Source organism: Acomys minous (assembly GCF_964271855.1).
Source record: "Acomys minous genome assembly, chromosome: 16".
Taxonomy (NCBI): domain Eukaryota; kingdom Metazoa; phylum Chordata; class Mammalia; order Rodentia; family Muridae; genus Acomys; species Acomys minous.
The window spans coordinates 17220848-17239959 of record NC_140498.1 but is presented as its reverse complement, the minus strand read 5'-3'; the positions used below and the strand labels follow the sequence as shown (position 1 = coordinate 17239959).

Genomic DNA, 19112 nt, shown 5'->3' with positions numbered 1-19112 from the left:
AAAAAAAAAAACAAGAAACTTCTCAAATTCTCCATCATGTTGATGGTCTTTATCACGTCCACAAGGTCATCTAATCAACTATAAACTAAAGGATACAGTGTCTTCAAGTGGTGCGCTCGGCCGCGTTGAGCTTGTGCAGATGCTGCTTTCGTGTATTTCCTCTTCTGTTCCTCTCTGTTCTCGCAGCTATTTGTGTGGTGTGAGTCCCTCGCTGTTGGTTTGAAATAGTGCAGTGCTTTCTTAAAACAGTCTTTATGCTCCTGTTCCATGTCCCAGATTTCAGCCATGGCATCTTTCTAAATTGAAAATCTGGCCACCGTACTTTCTTTCTTGTTATTTTTCTGGGTCCTTCCAGTGGTTTCCAGAATAAAGCTCTGGCCCCTTGGTTCAGTGCAGGAAGACTATCAGGTCTTCGCCTGCCACTTCCTCGTGGAGCCTTGGCTGCAGTCATACCAAGTACTCCCATCTGCCTCTGTTCCCTGCAGGGTTTGGCCTGACTGCAAAAAGTGTAGCCTACGGTAGATGCTCAAGAAGTTTCTATTAAAGGAAAATCCCCTTGGCCCTTTTATATGTTTCATTGCCTTAAGACTGCAATATCTGGAGCTACATTTTACCCGTGTTTGCTATTTCTTTCATTGTAGTAATCTAAGCACATCTAAACTAGCTTTCAGTTGGATCCCTGATGCCCATGGAGACCAGTGTAAGCAAAGCCTCTCAGTAGATTGTTCCATCAAACACACACACACACACAGAGAGAGAGAGAGAGAGAGAGAGAGAGAGAGAGAGAGAGAGAGAGAGGGAGGGAGGGAGGGAGAGAGAGAGTTCAGCAAGACTTTCTTTGGGTTTCAAGGACTCTAAACCCCACAAACTGGTTCTTTAAAAGGGGGGAGAGGGGGCTTTTCTTCAGAAAACTCTTCAACATTTGAAACTTGTTTCCCCATAGACGTTCATATCTCTGTGACTGATTCAAATCTAGTCTCATCATATGTTGAACTTGAGTGTGGCCAGTGGAGTTCTGGGTCTAGGATGGGAGCAGTAAAATGGGTGAGTGGAAAATGTTCCAGTTAAGCCTCGTGTGTGAATACTGGCGCTGACAGTTTGCATTTGGAGATGGAGACAAGCAAAAGATGACGGAGCTGAGATGTCTCTGCCTACTTCACTTTCTTGTGGGGCACTTGCTTCTTTTTCCCTTAAAAAGTTATTTCATTTTTATTCTATGTATATGGTGTTTTGTCTGCATAGAAGTCCAACTGTGTTGCAGTGCCCGAGGAGGACAAAAGAGGGCATCAGATCCCCTTGAAACTGGAGTTACAGTGTTCCGGAAACCAAACCCTGATCCTCTGGAAGAGTAACCAGTGTTCCTAACCACTGAGCCATCTGTCTAGTCCTTCTTTTTATAGGCTGGTTCTAGGTGATGTTGTAAATACAACGCTGCTGTCTCAAGTCTCTTTCCTCTTCTTTACTGCTAAGGGCTGCGAGCTCCTCTCCTTCCTCTTACCTCTTTCCCGTCCCCATTAGGAGGGATGCCAGCATGGCCAGCTTATGCCAAGGCAGCTACGGCACCCGTGACTACCACCTGCCTTCATGAGCTCCCTAGGACACGGCTTCCTCAGCTGCAAAGCGCATAGTTGTACAGCTCGTGTGCAGTAGTGCATGGAGGTAAGAGGGCAACATTTGAAAGTTATTTTTACCTTGTGCATATGAATACACCAAGCCCCGAGTTTGCTTCCCGTCTACATATAACTGGGCACGGGGGCACCTGCTGGTGATTCCAGCACTTGAGAGATGGAGGCAGGAAGATAAAAGGGTCATGGACATTTTTGGCTAGTTAGCATTTAGATATTTTCCTGGAGTGTATGAAACGGTATTTGGGGGGAGTTGGGCACAGTGGCGCACGCCCCGATTCCCAGTGCTGAGGAAGTAGAGGCAGGGGAGTCTATATACTAAGTTCCAGGTGAGCCCCGGACCACATAGTGAGACCCGGTCTCAAATAAACAAACATAAAACATTTAGGAAACACAGTCACTGTTGGGAGCATAGCACGAAGGTCCTTGAGAAAGATGGGAAAGATGAAAGAAAAAAAGTTCGTTCATCCAGAGAGCTAGGAATTTAAAATGCTTAACAGCCTGGTGGTCTGCCATGTCAAGCTCCTACAACCAGGACCAGCGGTAGCTAACAGCCCCACAGGTGACTTCTATCTGTATGGCTGAGACCCTTAGGCCCTTTGGAGAGTACAGGCAGCCTGTCTCTACAGCACATCTTCCTGGAAGAAACAACAAGTACCCGGAGTTGAGTTCCGATGTAATTACACTTTTTTGTATTACATCAGGAAACTTTGTTCCAAATTATCCTGGGCTTAACTACAATGGGGGAGTAAAACATCTGTCATTAGACTCCCCCCCCCCCGAAGTCTGATGCAAGTTGACAAAGGCAATCTATACCTGGTTGTCCTTCTTTTTTGTTGTTTTACCATGCATTTGTATTGATTCTCTGGGACTTTCACATAATGTGACTTATCATACTCACCTCCCAGCCCTTCCATGTCTACCCCCCCCAACACACACACACACACACACACACACACACACACACACACACCATTGTGGTTTTCTCTCAAAAAAAAAAAAGTAAGAACAAAAAATAGAAAAAAATAAAGCTCTCAGTGGACTGACCCTTAAATGGAACTGAGCCCACAGCCCTGCCGCCTCCAGAGGCCATCAATTGTGGAGATCTATACTTCAGCATCCCCGTCACACGTTTTAATCACACTACAATCCACAGGCCAAAAGAAGCCAAATAACAAGGAGGACCCCAGGGAGGATGCTTAATGCTCATTCAGAAGGGCAAATAGAACAGATAACCGGAGGGAACCTACCTTAGATGTCCTCTGAAAGACTCCACCCAGCAAGGGATCAGTTCGGATGCTGAGACTCACAGCTAAACTTCGCACAGAGCACAGGGAGTCTTATGAAAGAGTTGGGGGATAGAAGGACCCGGAGGGGACAGGAACTCCGCAAGGACACCAACGGAGCCAACAAATCTGGGCCTAGGGGGTCCTGCAGAAACTGATGCACCAACCAAGGACCATAGAGAGGACCTAGACCCCCTGCTGAGACGTAGTCACTAAGCAGCTCAGTCTCCATGTGAGCCCTCTACTACGAGGAGCAGGGGCTGCCTCGGACATGGACTTGGTTGCCTGCTTGCTGGTCACCTCCCCCTGGCAGGGCAGCCTTGCCAGCCCACAGAGGAAGAGGATGCAGGCAGTCCTGATGAGACTTTATAGCCTGGGCTCAGATGGTAGGGGAGGAGGGCTCCTCCTTTCTGAGGACTAAAAGGGAGGGCAGGGAAGAGGGAGGGAGGATGGGAATGGGGGGAGAGAAAGGAGGGGGCTGCAGTCAGGATGTACAGTGAATAAACTTAAAAAAAATTTTTTTTAAAGATACACATGCATAAACAACAAAGAGTTCTCTCAGGTGGCTTCCTGTCTAGGCTGTTACTTTGGGGGGGAAGGGAAAGGGGTTGTCAGAGAAGCCTTCCATGTCCCTCTCTCTCAACTGTGGATTGGCAGTCATCCATACCACAGCAAAAGCAGCCTGCTTGCTCTTCACAGCCAGCGGAGCACAGATCACGGGGTTTCACACAGTTTCTGGCGACAGCACAAATCATGAAGATGACTCCCCACCTCTGTAGGACCACGGACCTAGACAAGGCTAACGGCAACAAAGCTGTAATATATAAATGCAGGATTATTGGAAGCAGCGTGGGAGGGGGAAGGGAAGGAGAGAGGACAGGGAGGTAGGAAAAGAGCAAGGGACAAGGCGGACAGTGAAGGCAAAATGCCTGGTCCATATAATGAGTCTCTGGGAGAGAGGAAGCCCCGCCCCTAGGTAGAGGAAGCCCTGCCCAGCAGCAGGACCAAACAGAGACAGATGCCTGGGACAACAGGCATCAACATGGTCCCCTGTAGCAGCACAACCCACAGACATCAACATGGCTTCAGGCAGCAGCACAGAAATCCACAAGGCCTTCCGTGGTATCGTGGCTACAAACATAAACACAGACCCTGGTTTCAGTAGGACCGTAGATGCAGCATGGTCCTTGGCAACATCACAGGCCAGAACATCACTGTGGCCTCAGGTGGCAGAACAGGCGTCTCAGAATGGTCCCCAGAGGCCACATGGCCCACAAATATCACCGTGGCTTCAGGCAGTAGCCTGGATGTGCTATGGTTCACTTCCTGTCTGACACCTGCAGAAGAGCAGAAGGGCTTTTGGTCTAACCTGGTTTCTCTCTCAGATCTAGTTGCTCCCAAGTTTCAGGCCCCCCACAAATCATTTAAAAACTGCACTGGGGCATTGGCTTTGTTTTCACAAAAGTCCCACAAAGCAGGAAGAAGTGCCAGGAGACTTGGTGTGTGAGAGACTACCTGTTTGCATATTATGGGTATGATTCAATAAAGAATGTTGGACCATGATTATTGCTCGGGGTGCTGCCCGACTGAGAGCCCTCGCTGAACCCTAGCTGAAGGACACTTTGTTATTATTTCTCATGTCCTCAGGACACAGTACCTAACACAGTAAGGTGCTCGGCCTTACTCAGTCACTGACCCATCCTAAGCGGGCAAGATGCCCAGAAAGAGCTCTCTGTTCTTTACAGAGTTATAGTTTGATGAGTGATGGAACGCCATAAATGTTTCTATGAGCTGGTTTTCAATTGTACTGTATAATTTTATTATGAAAATTGCTTGTATTCTGAGATATAATACTGGAGTCTCAGGATGAGAGATGGCTCCGTCGGTAAGGTGATTTCCACATACACCTCCACGAGGCCCTGAGTTCAGATCCCCTGTGTCTGTTTTTAAAACCGGATGTGGAAGTGTGCGTCTGTAAGCACCCTGCTGGAGAGGTTAAGAAAGTCCACTCATGTTGACCTCTAGTTCCAAACTCATATGCTTTCTCATCTGCATACGCACACGCACAATGTTGGGATGTCTTCAAACTCTTCCTGAGGTCATCTCTGCAGACCATTTTCAGTGTTGTCAAGTGCTGCTTTGAAAAAAAAATTTTTTTTAAAGATCTTATTTATTTCCTGTATTTGAGTACCCTATTTGCATGTACACCTGCAGGCCAGAAGAGGGCATTATGTCACATTACAGATGGTTGTGAGCCACCATGTGGTTGCTGGGAATTGAACTCAGCATCTCTGTAGGAGCAGACAATGTTCTTAGCCACTGAGCCATCTCTCCCGCCCTGCTTTTCTTCTTTTCTTTTTTCTTTTTTTTTTTTTAAGAGTAAAAAGATGGTTGCCCGAGCTCAATACTTATCAGATGGAGCCACCTCTAAGAAATCTGCCCTTTGACTTCCTGTGCTAAGTAAGGCTAACCTCCTATCTTCACCCCCTGAGTTTAGAAACCTAAAAGTCCACTGCTAGGGTCTCGTGCAGCGCTCAGAACAGCAGGTGTAACAGGTGTTGGGACCTAAAAGTAACAGGCTGCTAAACGCAGATGTGTATGTGTGCGTGTGTGCGTGCGTGCGTGTGTGTGTGTGTGCGTGCGCGTGCATGTGTGCGTGCGTGCGTGTGTGTGTCACACTTGCGCATATATGACGCAAATGCATGCGTGTGAGTATATTTATGTGTGTGTGTGTGTGACACACGCATATAAAACCTTAGGGCTTGAGTTCAGTAGAGGAGAGGAAATGCACATAGCTAAGGCCCAGCTTTGCCCGCAGTAGGGCGTGGCCTGAGCAGGCCACCATCTTCCCAGAAGCACCTGCGGCTATAAAAAGAGGGACTGCCGCAGCCACAGCAGGGCGTCGGGCTGTGGGTGGTCGTCCCCTCAGGAAGGCGATGGACAAGATGGGGCGTGAGGGTCCCTCAGGCTGGGGTCGGGTGTCCATGTGGCCTCGACGGGTCTATAGCCGCAACAAGAGGACTGGTGAAAGGCTTAACCTCACCCCGAAGCCTGACCTCGCCCTCCCGGGGAAGACAGAGGCCCTGCCAGGTCGAAGCCCCCTAGGCCTGCGTGGTGGGTAGGCGCGACAGGGGCTGAGCTGGGGGGCGACCAGACCCCCTGAAACGTGGCACCCTCTCACAGGTCCGAAGGGAAAAGGCAAAGAGCAGGGGTTGCGGAAGATTTCTGAGAAAGAGGAATTGAGCAGGCCCAGAGGTAGCGGCGCACAGCTGCCAAGGTGGGTAGCTCAGGGTAACAAGTCCGAGCAACTTAACTTTCTCAGTAAGTCTTAAGTTTTGTGTTTGCTTAGTAGCCACTCATTTAAGGAATCAAAGAAGGAAACGGATGCTTCTACGCCTAAAACACAGACCCACAAATTGGAGGGATGCACACACACTTAGTCTAGTATGTCTTTTTTTCACTTATATATGTGTTATGTTATATGCACACATTCAGATAACAACACACACACATGTGGGTATATATTTATGAATTATAGGAACTCATGTAGCCCAGGCTGGCCTCAAATTCCCTATGCAATAGATGTTGACATGAATAGATTTTCATGCCTTCACCTCCCAAAACTGGGATTACAGACTTGTGCCAATATACCGGGGCTTAAGGCACTCTACCAACTGAGCTATAGTCCTGAGCCAGTCAGATCCTTTTATTAGTGGAAGGCTTGCCAATTTACTTAAAAATGAGTCAGAATCTCTAAGGAAAGCATTTGTAGTATCATTCAGCTTTTGGTGAAAATCTTGAAGTCACTTCTCCAGGGTCCTTTTCAGATTTTCTCCTCCTCAACATTTTGCTTTGTTTGGTTTTGGTTTTGGTTTTGGTTTGTTTTTTGTTTGTTTTGTTTTGTTTTTAAACAGGGTTTCTCTGTGTAACAGCCCTGACTGTCCTGGAACTCATTCTGTAGACCAGGCTGGTCTCACACTCACAGAGATCTACCTGCCTCTGCCTCCCAAGTGCTGGGATTAAAGGCGGGCATGCCAGTACGCCTGGCAAACTTTCAGATTTTAAACTACAAAAAGACGTAGTCAAATCCAGATGGTATAAACTGAACTGTTTTGTTTGTTTGCAGTGGGTTAAGTGTTTCAGGAGGGGAAAGCCTGCAAGAAAATAGCCCTGGCAAAGAGACCCCAGATGAAAAGATAACTCCATTGAGTGTATGTATGTTTCTCCTATGCTTCCTATATACACACAGGGTAGAGTCTGGCAGTAGCTACGTCCCTCTGGATGGAAGAGTGGAGTCTTCTTTGTTAATAGATAGCTAATCATTTCTTTTCTTCTTCTTTTTTTTTTTTTTCCGTTTTTCGAGACAGTATCTCTCTGTGTAGCCTTGGCTGTCCTGGACTCTTTGTAGACTAGGCTGGCCTCGAACTCACAAAGATCCACCTGTCTCTGCCTCCCGAGTGCTGGGATTAAAGGTGTGCACCACCATGCCTGGCTAGCAAATCATTTCTAAGGTTTTTATTACATTGATATATATGACTTTACCTAAGGAGCTCTTGATTTCCTTATTCAAGTAGGCCCATACTTACGCATTTTCACCCTTTCCCATCTTGTAGTGAGTATTAGAAAAATGTTACAGGTTAATGCTCTATTTTGCGGGTTCAAAAATCTTAATATTTTGAAGCCACTTTCCTGTTTTCCATTTGACTTTGTCCCTTAGCAACTAGAAACATCATTGAACACTAAGGGTTCTGTAGGCTGCAGAGCATTCTAATAGTCTCTTATTGGAGTCTCTGACTTTTTGCGACAGGTTCTCACTGTGTAGCAGAGGTGAGTTTTAAACTCACAATCTTTCTGCTTCAGCCCGCCAGTCCCGTGTTTAGGACATAGCAGGGTCATGTACATCATTGTTAAAAAGATTTTTACATTACATTTTAACAGTATATGGGGAAGGATTCTGTGTAGATGATGTCAGTATTCAAAATAGTATATAAAAGTTTTTTTTAATTACTGAATATTTCTTCCTGCTCCTTTTTTCCTGTGCTTCAAAAACATTTTACAACTTATGTATTACATTATTATTAAAATATTTAAAGTATTTATATTTTGGTGTCTTCATAGTGGTTTGTTTATAGATAAACCATTTATCTATTTCCGGGAGATTTAGAGACCAAGTGTCCAAGGTTTTGCTTTTGTAGGCATTGATAGACATACTTCTACAGAATTATGTGCACATCTCAGATTGTGGGCAGTAGGCCAAAGAGTAGGTATGCTTGGCATTCTGTGATGGTGTTTTTTTCTCATTGCTATTTGTATTTCTTCTATTGTGAAATTTGTGTTCATTATATATTGAAGATAGTTTTACACACAGAGCAAATATTTTCATTGACTTGTGAGTCTTTACTTTTATTACTTTGGACTTATATATAATTTTTCTTTTAATTTATTTTCCTCTTTTTAAATTTTTTCCTCTTTTTTTAAGGGGGGAGGGAGAGCCCTTCATCCCTTCCTTCCATCCTTCCTTCCTAAGTGATCAGAAAAATATTCACCTTTAGCCAGCTAGTGGTGAAACACACCTTTAATCCCTCAGGAGGCAGAGGCAGGTGGATCTCTGTGAGTTCAAGGCTAGCCTGGTCTACAAAGTAAGTCCAGGACAGCCAGGGCTACACAGGAAACCCTGTCTGAATATCCCCCTCCCCCAAAAAACATTCTCCTTTATTTTCTGTCTACTGTTTTATCTCACAATAGTGAGTTGACTATTGCTAATTCCCCGTGTTTATTCATAGTAATTTTAACATTTATTTTTAGATTTAATATTAAATAGCAGATTATCTGTGATAAGTATTCTGAAATAATCTGATATGTCTATAAAATTAACATACAAAGTTGACACTCATTTTTCAAACCAAATTAAATATTAAAAATTGAATTAAAATATCCATCTCACAATTTGTACTGTATCTTTAATTCTTACTCTACATAGGAGTCAGTGACTAATGACTTCAAGATTGACAGTTGTTCATCCAGCAGTGAGCAACTATCTTCAGGTAAGACTGACAGATAATAGCTTTTCGTCTCTCCTTCAAACATATGCACTCATTTGCGTCTCGTGACTTACATTTCAGTGGAAAAGAAGATGTCTTTCCCCTAGTGTGACATGAGCCCTTCTGCTTGTACTCTAGACCTCAATGTTGCCACGTACACCCCAGTAAATGGGAATGATAGTTGTGACATATTACAAGGGAATGACTTGCATGTAATTAATTATGCTTAGCTAGAAATACTAGGAAATGCTTCCATGTCAGGATGGCAACTGAATTGAGATCTGAAGGTGAGTAAAAATCAGCTATGCAAAAAGATAGTAAAGAGCAATCCATAGAGAAGAAACAGATGTACAAAGGTCTTACTGCAGGGCTTGCTGGCACCGGGGCTGGAGGAGGCACGGTAGGAAACACTGATGGACACCAGGACCCGGACAAGTGAGCTCCGCTATGTCCCCATAATTATCAAGGACATAGCAATGAATGGAGCCATATAAACATGGAAATTAGGGGCTGGGGAGGTGGCTCCGTCAGCATGAGGATCTGAGTTCAGAGCCCCATCACCTGTAAAAAAAAAAATCAAACTGTGACACATGCAGGTAATACTAGTGTTTCGAGCAAGGGGAGACAGGTGGGGCCCTGGAGCACACTGGCAGCCGTTCTAGTCAACCAGTGTGTCCTGGCTCCAGTGAGAGCCTGGGTGGTTTTGTTTTGTTTTTTGTTTGGTTGGTTTGAATATTTATTTATTATGTATACAGTGCTCTGCCTGCATGTACACCTGCAGGCCAGAAGAGGGTACCAGATCACATTACAGGTGGTTGTGAGCCACCATGTGGTTGCTGGGAATTGAACTCAGGACCTATGGAAGAGCAGCCAATGCTCTTAACCTCTGAGCCACCTCTCCAGGCCCAGAATCTGTTTTTTTTTTTTTTTTTTTAAATAAGGAGGTCACCTGGCATTAACCGCTGGATGCAAACACACTTGCGAGTGTGCGTGCGTGCACGTGCGCACGCGCGCGCACACACACACACACACATCACATACACAATTTTAAAAAGGAAATTAAAGTAAACAATCTCACAAATTATGAACTGCAAAAATTTTTGCTTGAAACCCCTATGCTCTTCCTTTGGGTTGGAGTCGTCTGATGCAATAGCCATGTTTTAACAATAAAAAAACTTAAAAAGTCATCTGGTTCTGCACTTCTGCTGGCATGATTATCTGAGTTGCATATCCTGGGTGGTCATATGACCATATCATGAGAGTTTGAAAACCTCAGCACAGTTGCTGAGTGCTTGTTTTCTCTGGTTAGCAGTCGTAAAATGCCTTCAGCCTTTGCTCAGATCTATCCCCAGAGCACCTCAGTGTGACAGCGCAGCGTCTGTACCTACAGCCCCACCCCTTAGCCTTTTCCATGATTCCCAGCCCGTTTATTACACTTGCTGCAGATTTCTTATGATACCATTAAGGAATAGCAGCAGAATGGGTTTCCTGAAGCAGAGACGCAGGGATTCCTAAAGGAATGCTGTGGCAAGGAGGAATCTCAGAACGCGCCCCTGGCTTTTCTGCCCTGTGACTATTGTCTGAAGAGGGGAGGAGGCAACCAGCACTTCGTCCTTGTTAACTAACTTCCAGCTGAGGACAGTTCCGTGCCACGCTTTCTTACCCTGTCGCAGCACAGAGGCCCTAAATGGATTTGTCCAGGCGTTCTAGGACTGCGGAATGGGAAAGAGGCATGCTTGTCAGCTGGCTGAGCAGCCCTGAAGGTCCAGAGGGACTAGGCTTGGAAAAAATGCTGTAATTTCCGTAGCTTTTGGCTTTTATCTCAGCTCCTACCTTTCTTCTACTTTATGGATTCTTAGATTTAATCCCGGCACTCACATTTCCAGGGATGCATAGTAAGAGTCTGTCTTGAGAGAGAACGAGAGAGAGAGAGAGAGAGAGAGAGAGAGGGGGGGGGGGAACGCACAAGAGAGGGAGAGAGAAGGAAGTGGGTAAAGGGTAAAGAGTGGTAGGAATTGAGGACTTTGCAATTGCATATTAGCAGAGCTCAGGCTGCCTTTCCACCAGTGTCCTATATTGTAGTCTTTGCCTAAGTATATTTGTGTCCCCAGGTTTATCTGGGTCAGCTCCTTGTATTCACATAGTTCTCAGGGTAGTAGGGTGCACATATGTGTGCATGTGTGTGTGCATGTGTGTGCATATGTGTTTGCGTGTGTGCATGGCATGTGTGTATGTGTGTGCGAATGTGTGTAATAGTGCTAAATTGTTCCATTGTTCCTGGCAGAACAGTTTGAGTCTAAGGATTGGCTTTCTCTGTAGCCTCAGTCCAGGTAAAGATGCATGTCTGAGCCGTTTACCAGCACTGACTCTCTCACAGTATGTAGCTCTTCCGATTATAATGTTGTTTTTGCATTGTCTTTTCCCTAGGTCTCCTTTAAACTTTTTATTTTAAGAAAATGTCTCACTAAGTTGCCCAGGCTAACCTTAAATTCACTCTATAGCCTAGGGAGATTTTCCTGCCCTAGCCTCTTGAGTAGCTAGGACCACGCCATGAAGCATACACCAACATGCCTACCTTAGAGTATGGTATAAATATTAAGTTTTTTAAAATTACATTTATATGTATGCATTATATTTATGTGTCTACATGTATGTGTGTGTACTACCTGTATGCCTGGTGCCCAAAGAGGTCAGGGCAATGTCTCAGACCCCGTGAAAATGAAATTACAGACATTTCTAAGTTGCTATATAGGTACTAGGAACCAAAACCAAGGAATGCAAGTGTTTTTAACTGCTGATCCATCTCTTCAGCTCAGTTTTTGTTTTTTGTTTTTCCTTCGGGGCTTTGTATTTGGGAATGAAGGGTTTGTGTTGTAATAGGGATTGAACTGAGGGCTATACACAGACTAGGCAAGTATCACCCCACAAAGTCATACACCCAAAGTTTGTTTTGGTTTTACATATGTATATGGCGTGATTCTAACACAATTTGCTTAAAAGACAATCCTTTCTTCATTAAATTGCTTACATAAAAGACAGTTTTGCGCATATGTGTGAATCTATTTCTGGGATGTGTGTTTAGTCTTCTGTTTGTGTTTTTCATTCTGTGTTATTTTTGTCTGTCATTTTTTAGATGGAATAACTGGATTTATTCTTTATTCATTTTACTAGTGAATTGCTTATATATAGAATTTCTTTTTGAGTTATATAGTTACAGCTGAGATGAATAAAGATTAGGCCACAAAAGTAAAACTTAGGGAACCAGTCAAAAAGGATTGTAATGCATTTCTCAACATCAAAATGTTTATCTGTCTAAGATTCAAATCCAAATTATTGATAATATTTTGACTTTCTAATTGTATGTGAAGTCACTCTTGGTACATAACTAGATGTACATTTTTGAGATTTGTAGTCTGTTCTCTATTCAACTCAACTGTTTCTTGTCGCACTTTGCTTTACAGGTCTAACTCTGGAGCATGACGTCTCCAGGTGTCTCTTGAGTTGCTCAGCCACAGAGTCATACACAAGGAGTATGGAAGAGAGTCTTGGTAGCTTTTCATCTCCTGAACTGTTCAGAGGAGCAGACTGTTTGGGTGAGAATATAACTGCCCCCTCCACTGGCTCTATTGTAAAGCTGTCGCTTTGTCCATAAACCTTTCAGGGAATACATTTGTGCATAGTGAAGGTGTATTTGTTCTCTAAACATATTTGCTCTCTTGGTGCAGTTCTGTTTGTTTTTTTTTACTTCATGTAGCTTTCCTACTTTTCAGTATATAACAGATATTAAGTAGGACAAGTCCCTGCTTGAATTTTTCACAGTTGCTTACATTTATTATTTATTATAAATAGAGCCTTTGGTTGATGGTGGAAGACAACAGAGGCTTTTCTCTACATCATGCTGCAACAACAGGAAGTGCCACTGTCTTTTCAATAACAAACTCATAAAGACACAGTGAATTGGAAAGAAGAAAGCATGAACCCTAAGACAGACACAAAAAGACAAGTGTACTTTCTCTCATATGTTGAAACAAAACATTAAAGTGACTTGAAAGTATGAGGAGACTCTAGGGCAAGGGAAGCCTAGGGAGGAGGGAGAGGAGGGCAGACATAGGTCGAAGGGAGAAAAGTGTGATGGCAGCACAGCACATGCAAGTATGGACATGTCACAGTGAGATCACTAGTATGTGCAGTTACAAGCACATGCACACACGTATGCACACATATGCATACACATACACCTGCACACACACATACATTGGTATAATTTTTTAAATGGCAGATATGGTAACTATTCTTTTTACTCAAAGAAATAGAAAATACAATTGTGTGTTTGTGGGTGTGCACATATGCGTGTAGTTATTTACCTCAGCCACTCTCCATCTTGTCTTTTGAGACAGGGTATTGCACTGAACCTGGAGCTCACCAATTTGCTAGACTGGCTGGCCAGCAAGTATCAGGGATCTTTCTGTTTCTACTTCCCCAGCACTGGAGTTGGAGGTGTATGCTGCCATATCCAGCTTTTTTATGTGGAAGCTGGGATCAAACTCAGGTCCTCAGCAAGCCACTGTGCCAACTAAGCCATCTCCCAAGCCTCAGTACAATCTTAAAATCATAGGGAGCACAAAAGACCCTAGATAGCCAAAGCAATCCTAGATAAAGAGATTTAAAGTTTTAAACTTCAGAATCTTGATGACAAAACAGCATGATACTGCCACTTAAACAGACACATGAATCAATGGAATAAAGCAAAAAACAAACAAACAAAAAACCCAATAGATACACATGACAAATATATCAAAAAATACACATTGAAGAAAAGACCTGTTCTTCAATAAATGATGCTGGTGTCTAAGCTAGTTTTCTATTGCTGTGATAAAACACCATGACCAAAAACAATGAATAGAGGAAAAGCTTTATTTAATCTTACTGCTTGTAGTCCATCCAGGGACATCAGACTGGGCACTCAAGGCAGGAACCTGAGGCAAGAACTAATGGAGGAGTGATGCTTACTGGCTTGCTCCTCTTCACTTGCTCAATCTGTTTTCTCATTCCATTCAGGACCCTGGAGTGTGGTGTGGCCATCCTCTCCAATGAGATGGGCCCTCCCACATTAATCTTTAATTAAGAAAATGTCCCACAGGCTTGTCCACAGACCAGTCTGGTAGGGGCATTTCTCAGTGAGAGTCCGTCTTCCCAAATAACTCTAGCTTTCTGTCAAGTTGACATAAAACTTGCCAACATAATTGACTCCTTATCAACCTGATAACACACCATTACAACTACATCACTATTCAACAACACAAACACATCACTGTCCAACTAGAACCTTTACTTTCTCATATATACCCAAGATGACATGTTAATATCACAATATCATTATCATATTCCAACTTTTATAAGTCCTAGTCTTTAATAATTCAAATACTTTAAAGATTCAGTCTATCACCATGCATCGTGGTACATGCCTTTAATCCTAGAACTCAGGAGGCAGAGGCAACCAGATCTTTGTGAGTTTGGGGCCAGCCTGGATGGATCTGCATAGAAAGTTCCAGGATAGCCAGGGCTATATGAGACCTCATGTCAAAAGCAAAAATGAAAATAAGCATCAGTCTCTTTAAGATATCCAAAGTCTATTTCAAAAGTTCAGAGTTTCTCTAAAATATCTACAGACTCTCTAAAATATACAAAGTTACTCTAAAATTCCAAAGTCTCTGTAAAATTTTAGTCTTTAACTGTAGGCTTCTGTGAAATAAAAAAAAAAGTCACATAGTTTCTTATTCCAAGGGGGAACAATCAGGCTACAGTCAAAATAGAATCAAATAAAAATTTAGCAGTGAAGAAAGTACTTGATATCTGGGTGGGTCTGACTCACAATTCTCTGGTCTCTAAAGCACACCCAGCTTGCCTCCTAGCCTCTAGCCAGCTCCTCTTCACAGATGCTGCTGTCCTTGGCAGTCATCCCATAGTACTGGCATCTCCAAAATGCTGGGGTCTCTGCTGCAAGTGGGCCGCAGCTTCACCTAGAGTCTCTCTTGGTTCTCTTCAGGTATTCTCACCCTGCTATGTTTAAGATTAAATAGATGTGAGGCTGGAGGGATGGCTCAGCAGTTAAGAACACTGGCTGCTTTTCCAGAGGACCCGGGTTCAGTTCCCAGCACCCACATGGAGGCTCACAACTGCCTGTAACTCCTGTTCTAGGGCATCTGACACTCTCATACAGACACACATGCAGTCAGAACACCAATGCACAGAAAAGAAAAATAATAAATTTCAAAAAAGGATTAAATAGATGAAACAAATAAAAGTAAGCCATCTGGGGAGATAAATAGACATTGATTTAGGAAAGCCAAAGATTGCCAAGGTATACCAGGAGAATTAAGAGTTTGTAGTATTTTATCATCATGATGTCTGCATTGAATATCTAATATATCTTAGTGGTAGAATGTTTGCCTAGCATGCATGAGGCCCTAGGTTCACTTCACAGTCTCCACACATTAAAAAGAATATCTGAGATATAATAGTATGTTGTGGACAGTGAGAAAGGTACAGACAGGGATGCAACAGGAATAGTACTATTTATCCTTAGCCAAGGTCAATAGAAAGCTTAAAACTTAAACCAGGTAATAGCAGTGAGGCTGGCATGAGCCTTAATGAACAGAGAGAAGTCCAGAGAATACGAGAGTCAGCCAGTTGGTTAGGGCTAGGGTTAGGGCTAGGGTTAGAGTTAGGGATAGGGATAGGGTTAGGGATAGGGATAGGGTTAGGGTTAGGGCTAGGGTTAGAGTTAGGGATAGGGATAGGGTTAGGGTTAGAGTTAGGGTTAGGGTTAGAGTTAGGGCTAGGACTAGGGCTAGGACTAGGGCTAGGACTAGGGTTAGGAGTAGGGTTAGGAGTAGGGTTAGGGTTAGGAGTAGGTGTGCTGCATCCTGTAGCTTAATGATGTCTGCATAGCAAAGATCTAGATAGAAGGCAAGCAAGAGCATTGGCCTGGGGCATAGATTCTTATCTTGGTGTCATCATGACTTGTCCTTTTGTTCTGACATACTTAAAACCTTCAGTCACCATAGACTAGAATGGATAAGACCTTAAGTTTGGGGGCAGAAATCTGAAATTGCATTTATGTATTTATCACACACATGTGTGCATGTGTGTATGCGTGTACATATGTACCATGATATATTCTGCTTTTTAGATTGGGAGCATCCCAGGTTGGAAGAATACATGCCCTACAAGAATTCCACTCTTCTAGACACCAGTAAGGCAGTAGCTGTAGAGAAGGCACCACAGTTTGCAAACCTCTCTGCAATTCTAAGTGAGTTTCTAACCTGCATTTTTTTGTCATTTGGAAAATCATTCATCTGTGTTGGAAAATGAAAGTAGGATTTCTTTCTTTCCTAAGTGATTTCTAAGCTAAACCTATGAGCTGAGGTTGCATTTGCCTACAAATAATACCTAACAAAATTTTAGTACATGTAGGTTTTATTTTATTGTTTACAGTTATTTATCATGTGCATGCATGATGTATGAGCATTTGTATGTGCCATAGTACACATATAGAGTTCCAGGAACAACCTGAAGAGGCCCTTGGCAGCAAGCTCCCTTACCTAGTGAGCCATTTTGCCATCCCCTAATTTTAAAAAGTATAATTATTTAATGTAATGTGTGAATGCATGTAATACATGTGTGCCAAGACCTAGTTATAAAGATCAGAGGACAGCTTTTGGGTATGGGGTCTTTCCTTCCACAACACGAGTCCTGGGGATTGAACTCAGGTCCTTGTGCATAATTGCAAGTACTTTATTAACTGAGGCTTCTCCCAGCCCAGCTTAATTTGTTTTGTTTGCAGGCCTAGAGATCAAGCCTAGGACTGGAGTGTGCTTGGGAAGCTGTGTGCACTTACTCATCTCACTGGCCCACCCTAGTTTTTGAGATAGGCTTTCTTACTGTACCTGGACCTCAGTGATTCTGCTAAATACATAGTAAGGATGGGTTTTGTAACCAACCAATCATTGTTTTCTCAAATGTAACATGGAGAAAAAAATTGTGTTTTACTGACTTGATTATTGTAAAATTCCCAATAGTTGTGAAAGACACTCAGATTATAAAGAATTATCTCAGCATTAATGTATCACTCAATGGATCATAATACTTTTGATATGTTTTACTTTGATATTTTCAAAACACCTTTGCCTGATTTAAGAGACACAATATGAAAAACACCAGGGGCTGGAGAGAAGGCTCAGTGGTTAAGAGCTCCTGCTCTTTCAAAGTCCTGAGTTCAATTCCCAGCAACCACATAGTGGTTCATAACCATCTGTAATGTGATCTGATGCCCTCTTCTGGCCTGCAGGTGTACATGCAGGCAAACACTATGCATAATAATAAATAAATCTTTTTAAAAAGAAAGAAAAACCATCATAAAACAGTCAAACATAAAATCAGAACTACTGTCATTATGTATGCTAAAGAGAAATATTTGTTTTTATCCAGGATAATTTTAGCTTCAGGTGTGCCTTTTGTGTATCTCTGTCTAATGGATTGATTTTCCCCCCCTATTTGGTAGGTTCTTCTTCAGAAAACTATAAGAAATGCCATAGAAAAATGTAAGGAACTAAAAATTTTGATGTTGTTCTTTTCAAAACCTCTTATTGTAAGAGTTATAATAGTGCTGACTGCCATCCACAGCTCAGGTGAATTTCATTCATTCAGGGTTTGCTGGGCACTTCCTCTGGGCCAGGCGTGTTCTAATTGCTGGGACAGTAGGGGGTAAAATCAAACAAGAACCGGCTGCATGCAACAAGTCCATATTACAACCTAGAGAGATAGACAGTAGGCAAGTAGATATGCTGCCACATGCTGTGTTGTAAAGGGTGATACTGAGAAAGCAAGGCGGGCTCTGGAGTGCTGGGGTTCAGGCTTCCCGCTTTAAGTAGTGCAGTGGGGAAGTTGCCATCGGAAGGGCATCCTTTGAACAGTGGACAGTATCTAAAGGAAGGGCAAGTTGAGCAAAGAGCACTCTAAATAGAAAGATGAGCAGAGGAGGGCCCTGAGGTAAGAGGCCAGCTTCTAGGACATTTGAAGGGAGAATTAACAAGATTTGGTGGTGGACCCAGTGGTCCATGGTCAAGGCTGACTCCACAGCCTTGAGTTAGTAGCACATATGTTAAGTAGCATCTTATAAAAGTAGCAGGTATACTTTTATCTTGTCGAAATTATTTTGTCAAAATTGAATTGGGCTTCATTTTGTGGAAATTTGTTTATCAAGCATTTATTAATTTATGTTTGATTAATAGACAGCTTGGATACCCACCTCAGTGAGCTGATTTTAATTATTTCAAGCCTGTTTTCCCTTCTTTGATTGTTTTTTTGTTTTTTTATTTTTTTGTTTTTTTGTTTGTTTGGTTGGTTGGTTGGTTTTTGGTTTTGGCTTTTCGAGACAGGGTTTCTCTGTGTAGCCTTGGCTGTCCTGGACTTGCTTTGTAGACCAGGCTGGCCTCAAACTCACAGCGATCTACCAGCCTCTGCCTCCCGAGTGCTGGGATCAAAGGCATGTGCCACCATGCCTGGCTCAAACAATGGTTCAAAACAAGCTTTGCTACTTTTTGGCAATTCAAAATGAATAAGGATTTCTTTTTTCTTTCAGATTAAAAAAAAATCTAAGAAATTAGAAATCTGATTCATTTCAGTTAGATGATATAATTATTTGCAATCCACAAATGTTGAATATTTTCCCTATAATACTGTTTTTATTTAATATGAATTTAGCCAGAGCAAAAGCACCTTTCCATCTGCTTGCATAAAGAGAGAAATACTTTTGTCAACTGTGCAAGGACTAAACTGAACTATAACTCTGTAGACTTAGAAAAAGCCAGACTAGCCAGGCGGTAGTGACACACGCCTTTAATCCCAGCACTTGGGAGGCGGATCACTGTGAGATCGAGGCCAGCCTGGTCTACAGAGCGAGTCCAAGATGGCCAAGATAACACAGAGAAACCCTGTCTCGGAAAAAAACAAAAACAAAAACAAAACAAAAACAAACAAACAAAAAACCCCATTTTTTATGATTCTAACCATGCATATTATTCATAACACTGAGAGTTTCCATAAATATGCAGATTATTTAGTTTTATATGTAGTTTTTAAAAGCTTAAGAATAGGCT

The 19112-nt window shown here is 42.9% G+C and overlaps 1 protein-coding gene across 3 annotated transcripts in view; it reads left to right on the top strand.

The window, feature by feature from the left end:
* Positions 1-5678: 5678 nt before the first annotated feature.
* MEIKIN (meiotic kinetochore factor) overlaps positions 5679-19112 on the top strand; it is a 48873-nt gene continuing 35439 nt past the window's right edge. For all 3 annotated transcript variants that reach the window (XM_084761573.1, XM_084761574.1, XM_084761572.1), the window contains exons 1-7: positions 5679-6001; positions 6095-6188; positions 7038-7122; positions 8892-8955; positions 12414-12545; positions 16145-16264; positions 17516-17555. In XM_084761573.1, coding sequence (XP_084617699.1) covers positions 5848-6001; positions 6095-6188; positions 7038-7122; positions 8892-8955; positions 12414-12545; positions 16145-16264; positions 17516-17555 — 689 coding nt within the window. In that variant the 5' untranslated portion in view covers positions 5679-5847. The remainder of the gene's footprint in view (positions 6002-6094; positions 6189-7037; positions 7123-8891; positions 8956-12413; positions 12546-16144; positions 16265-17515; positions 17556-19112) is intronic.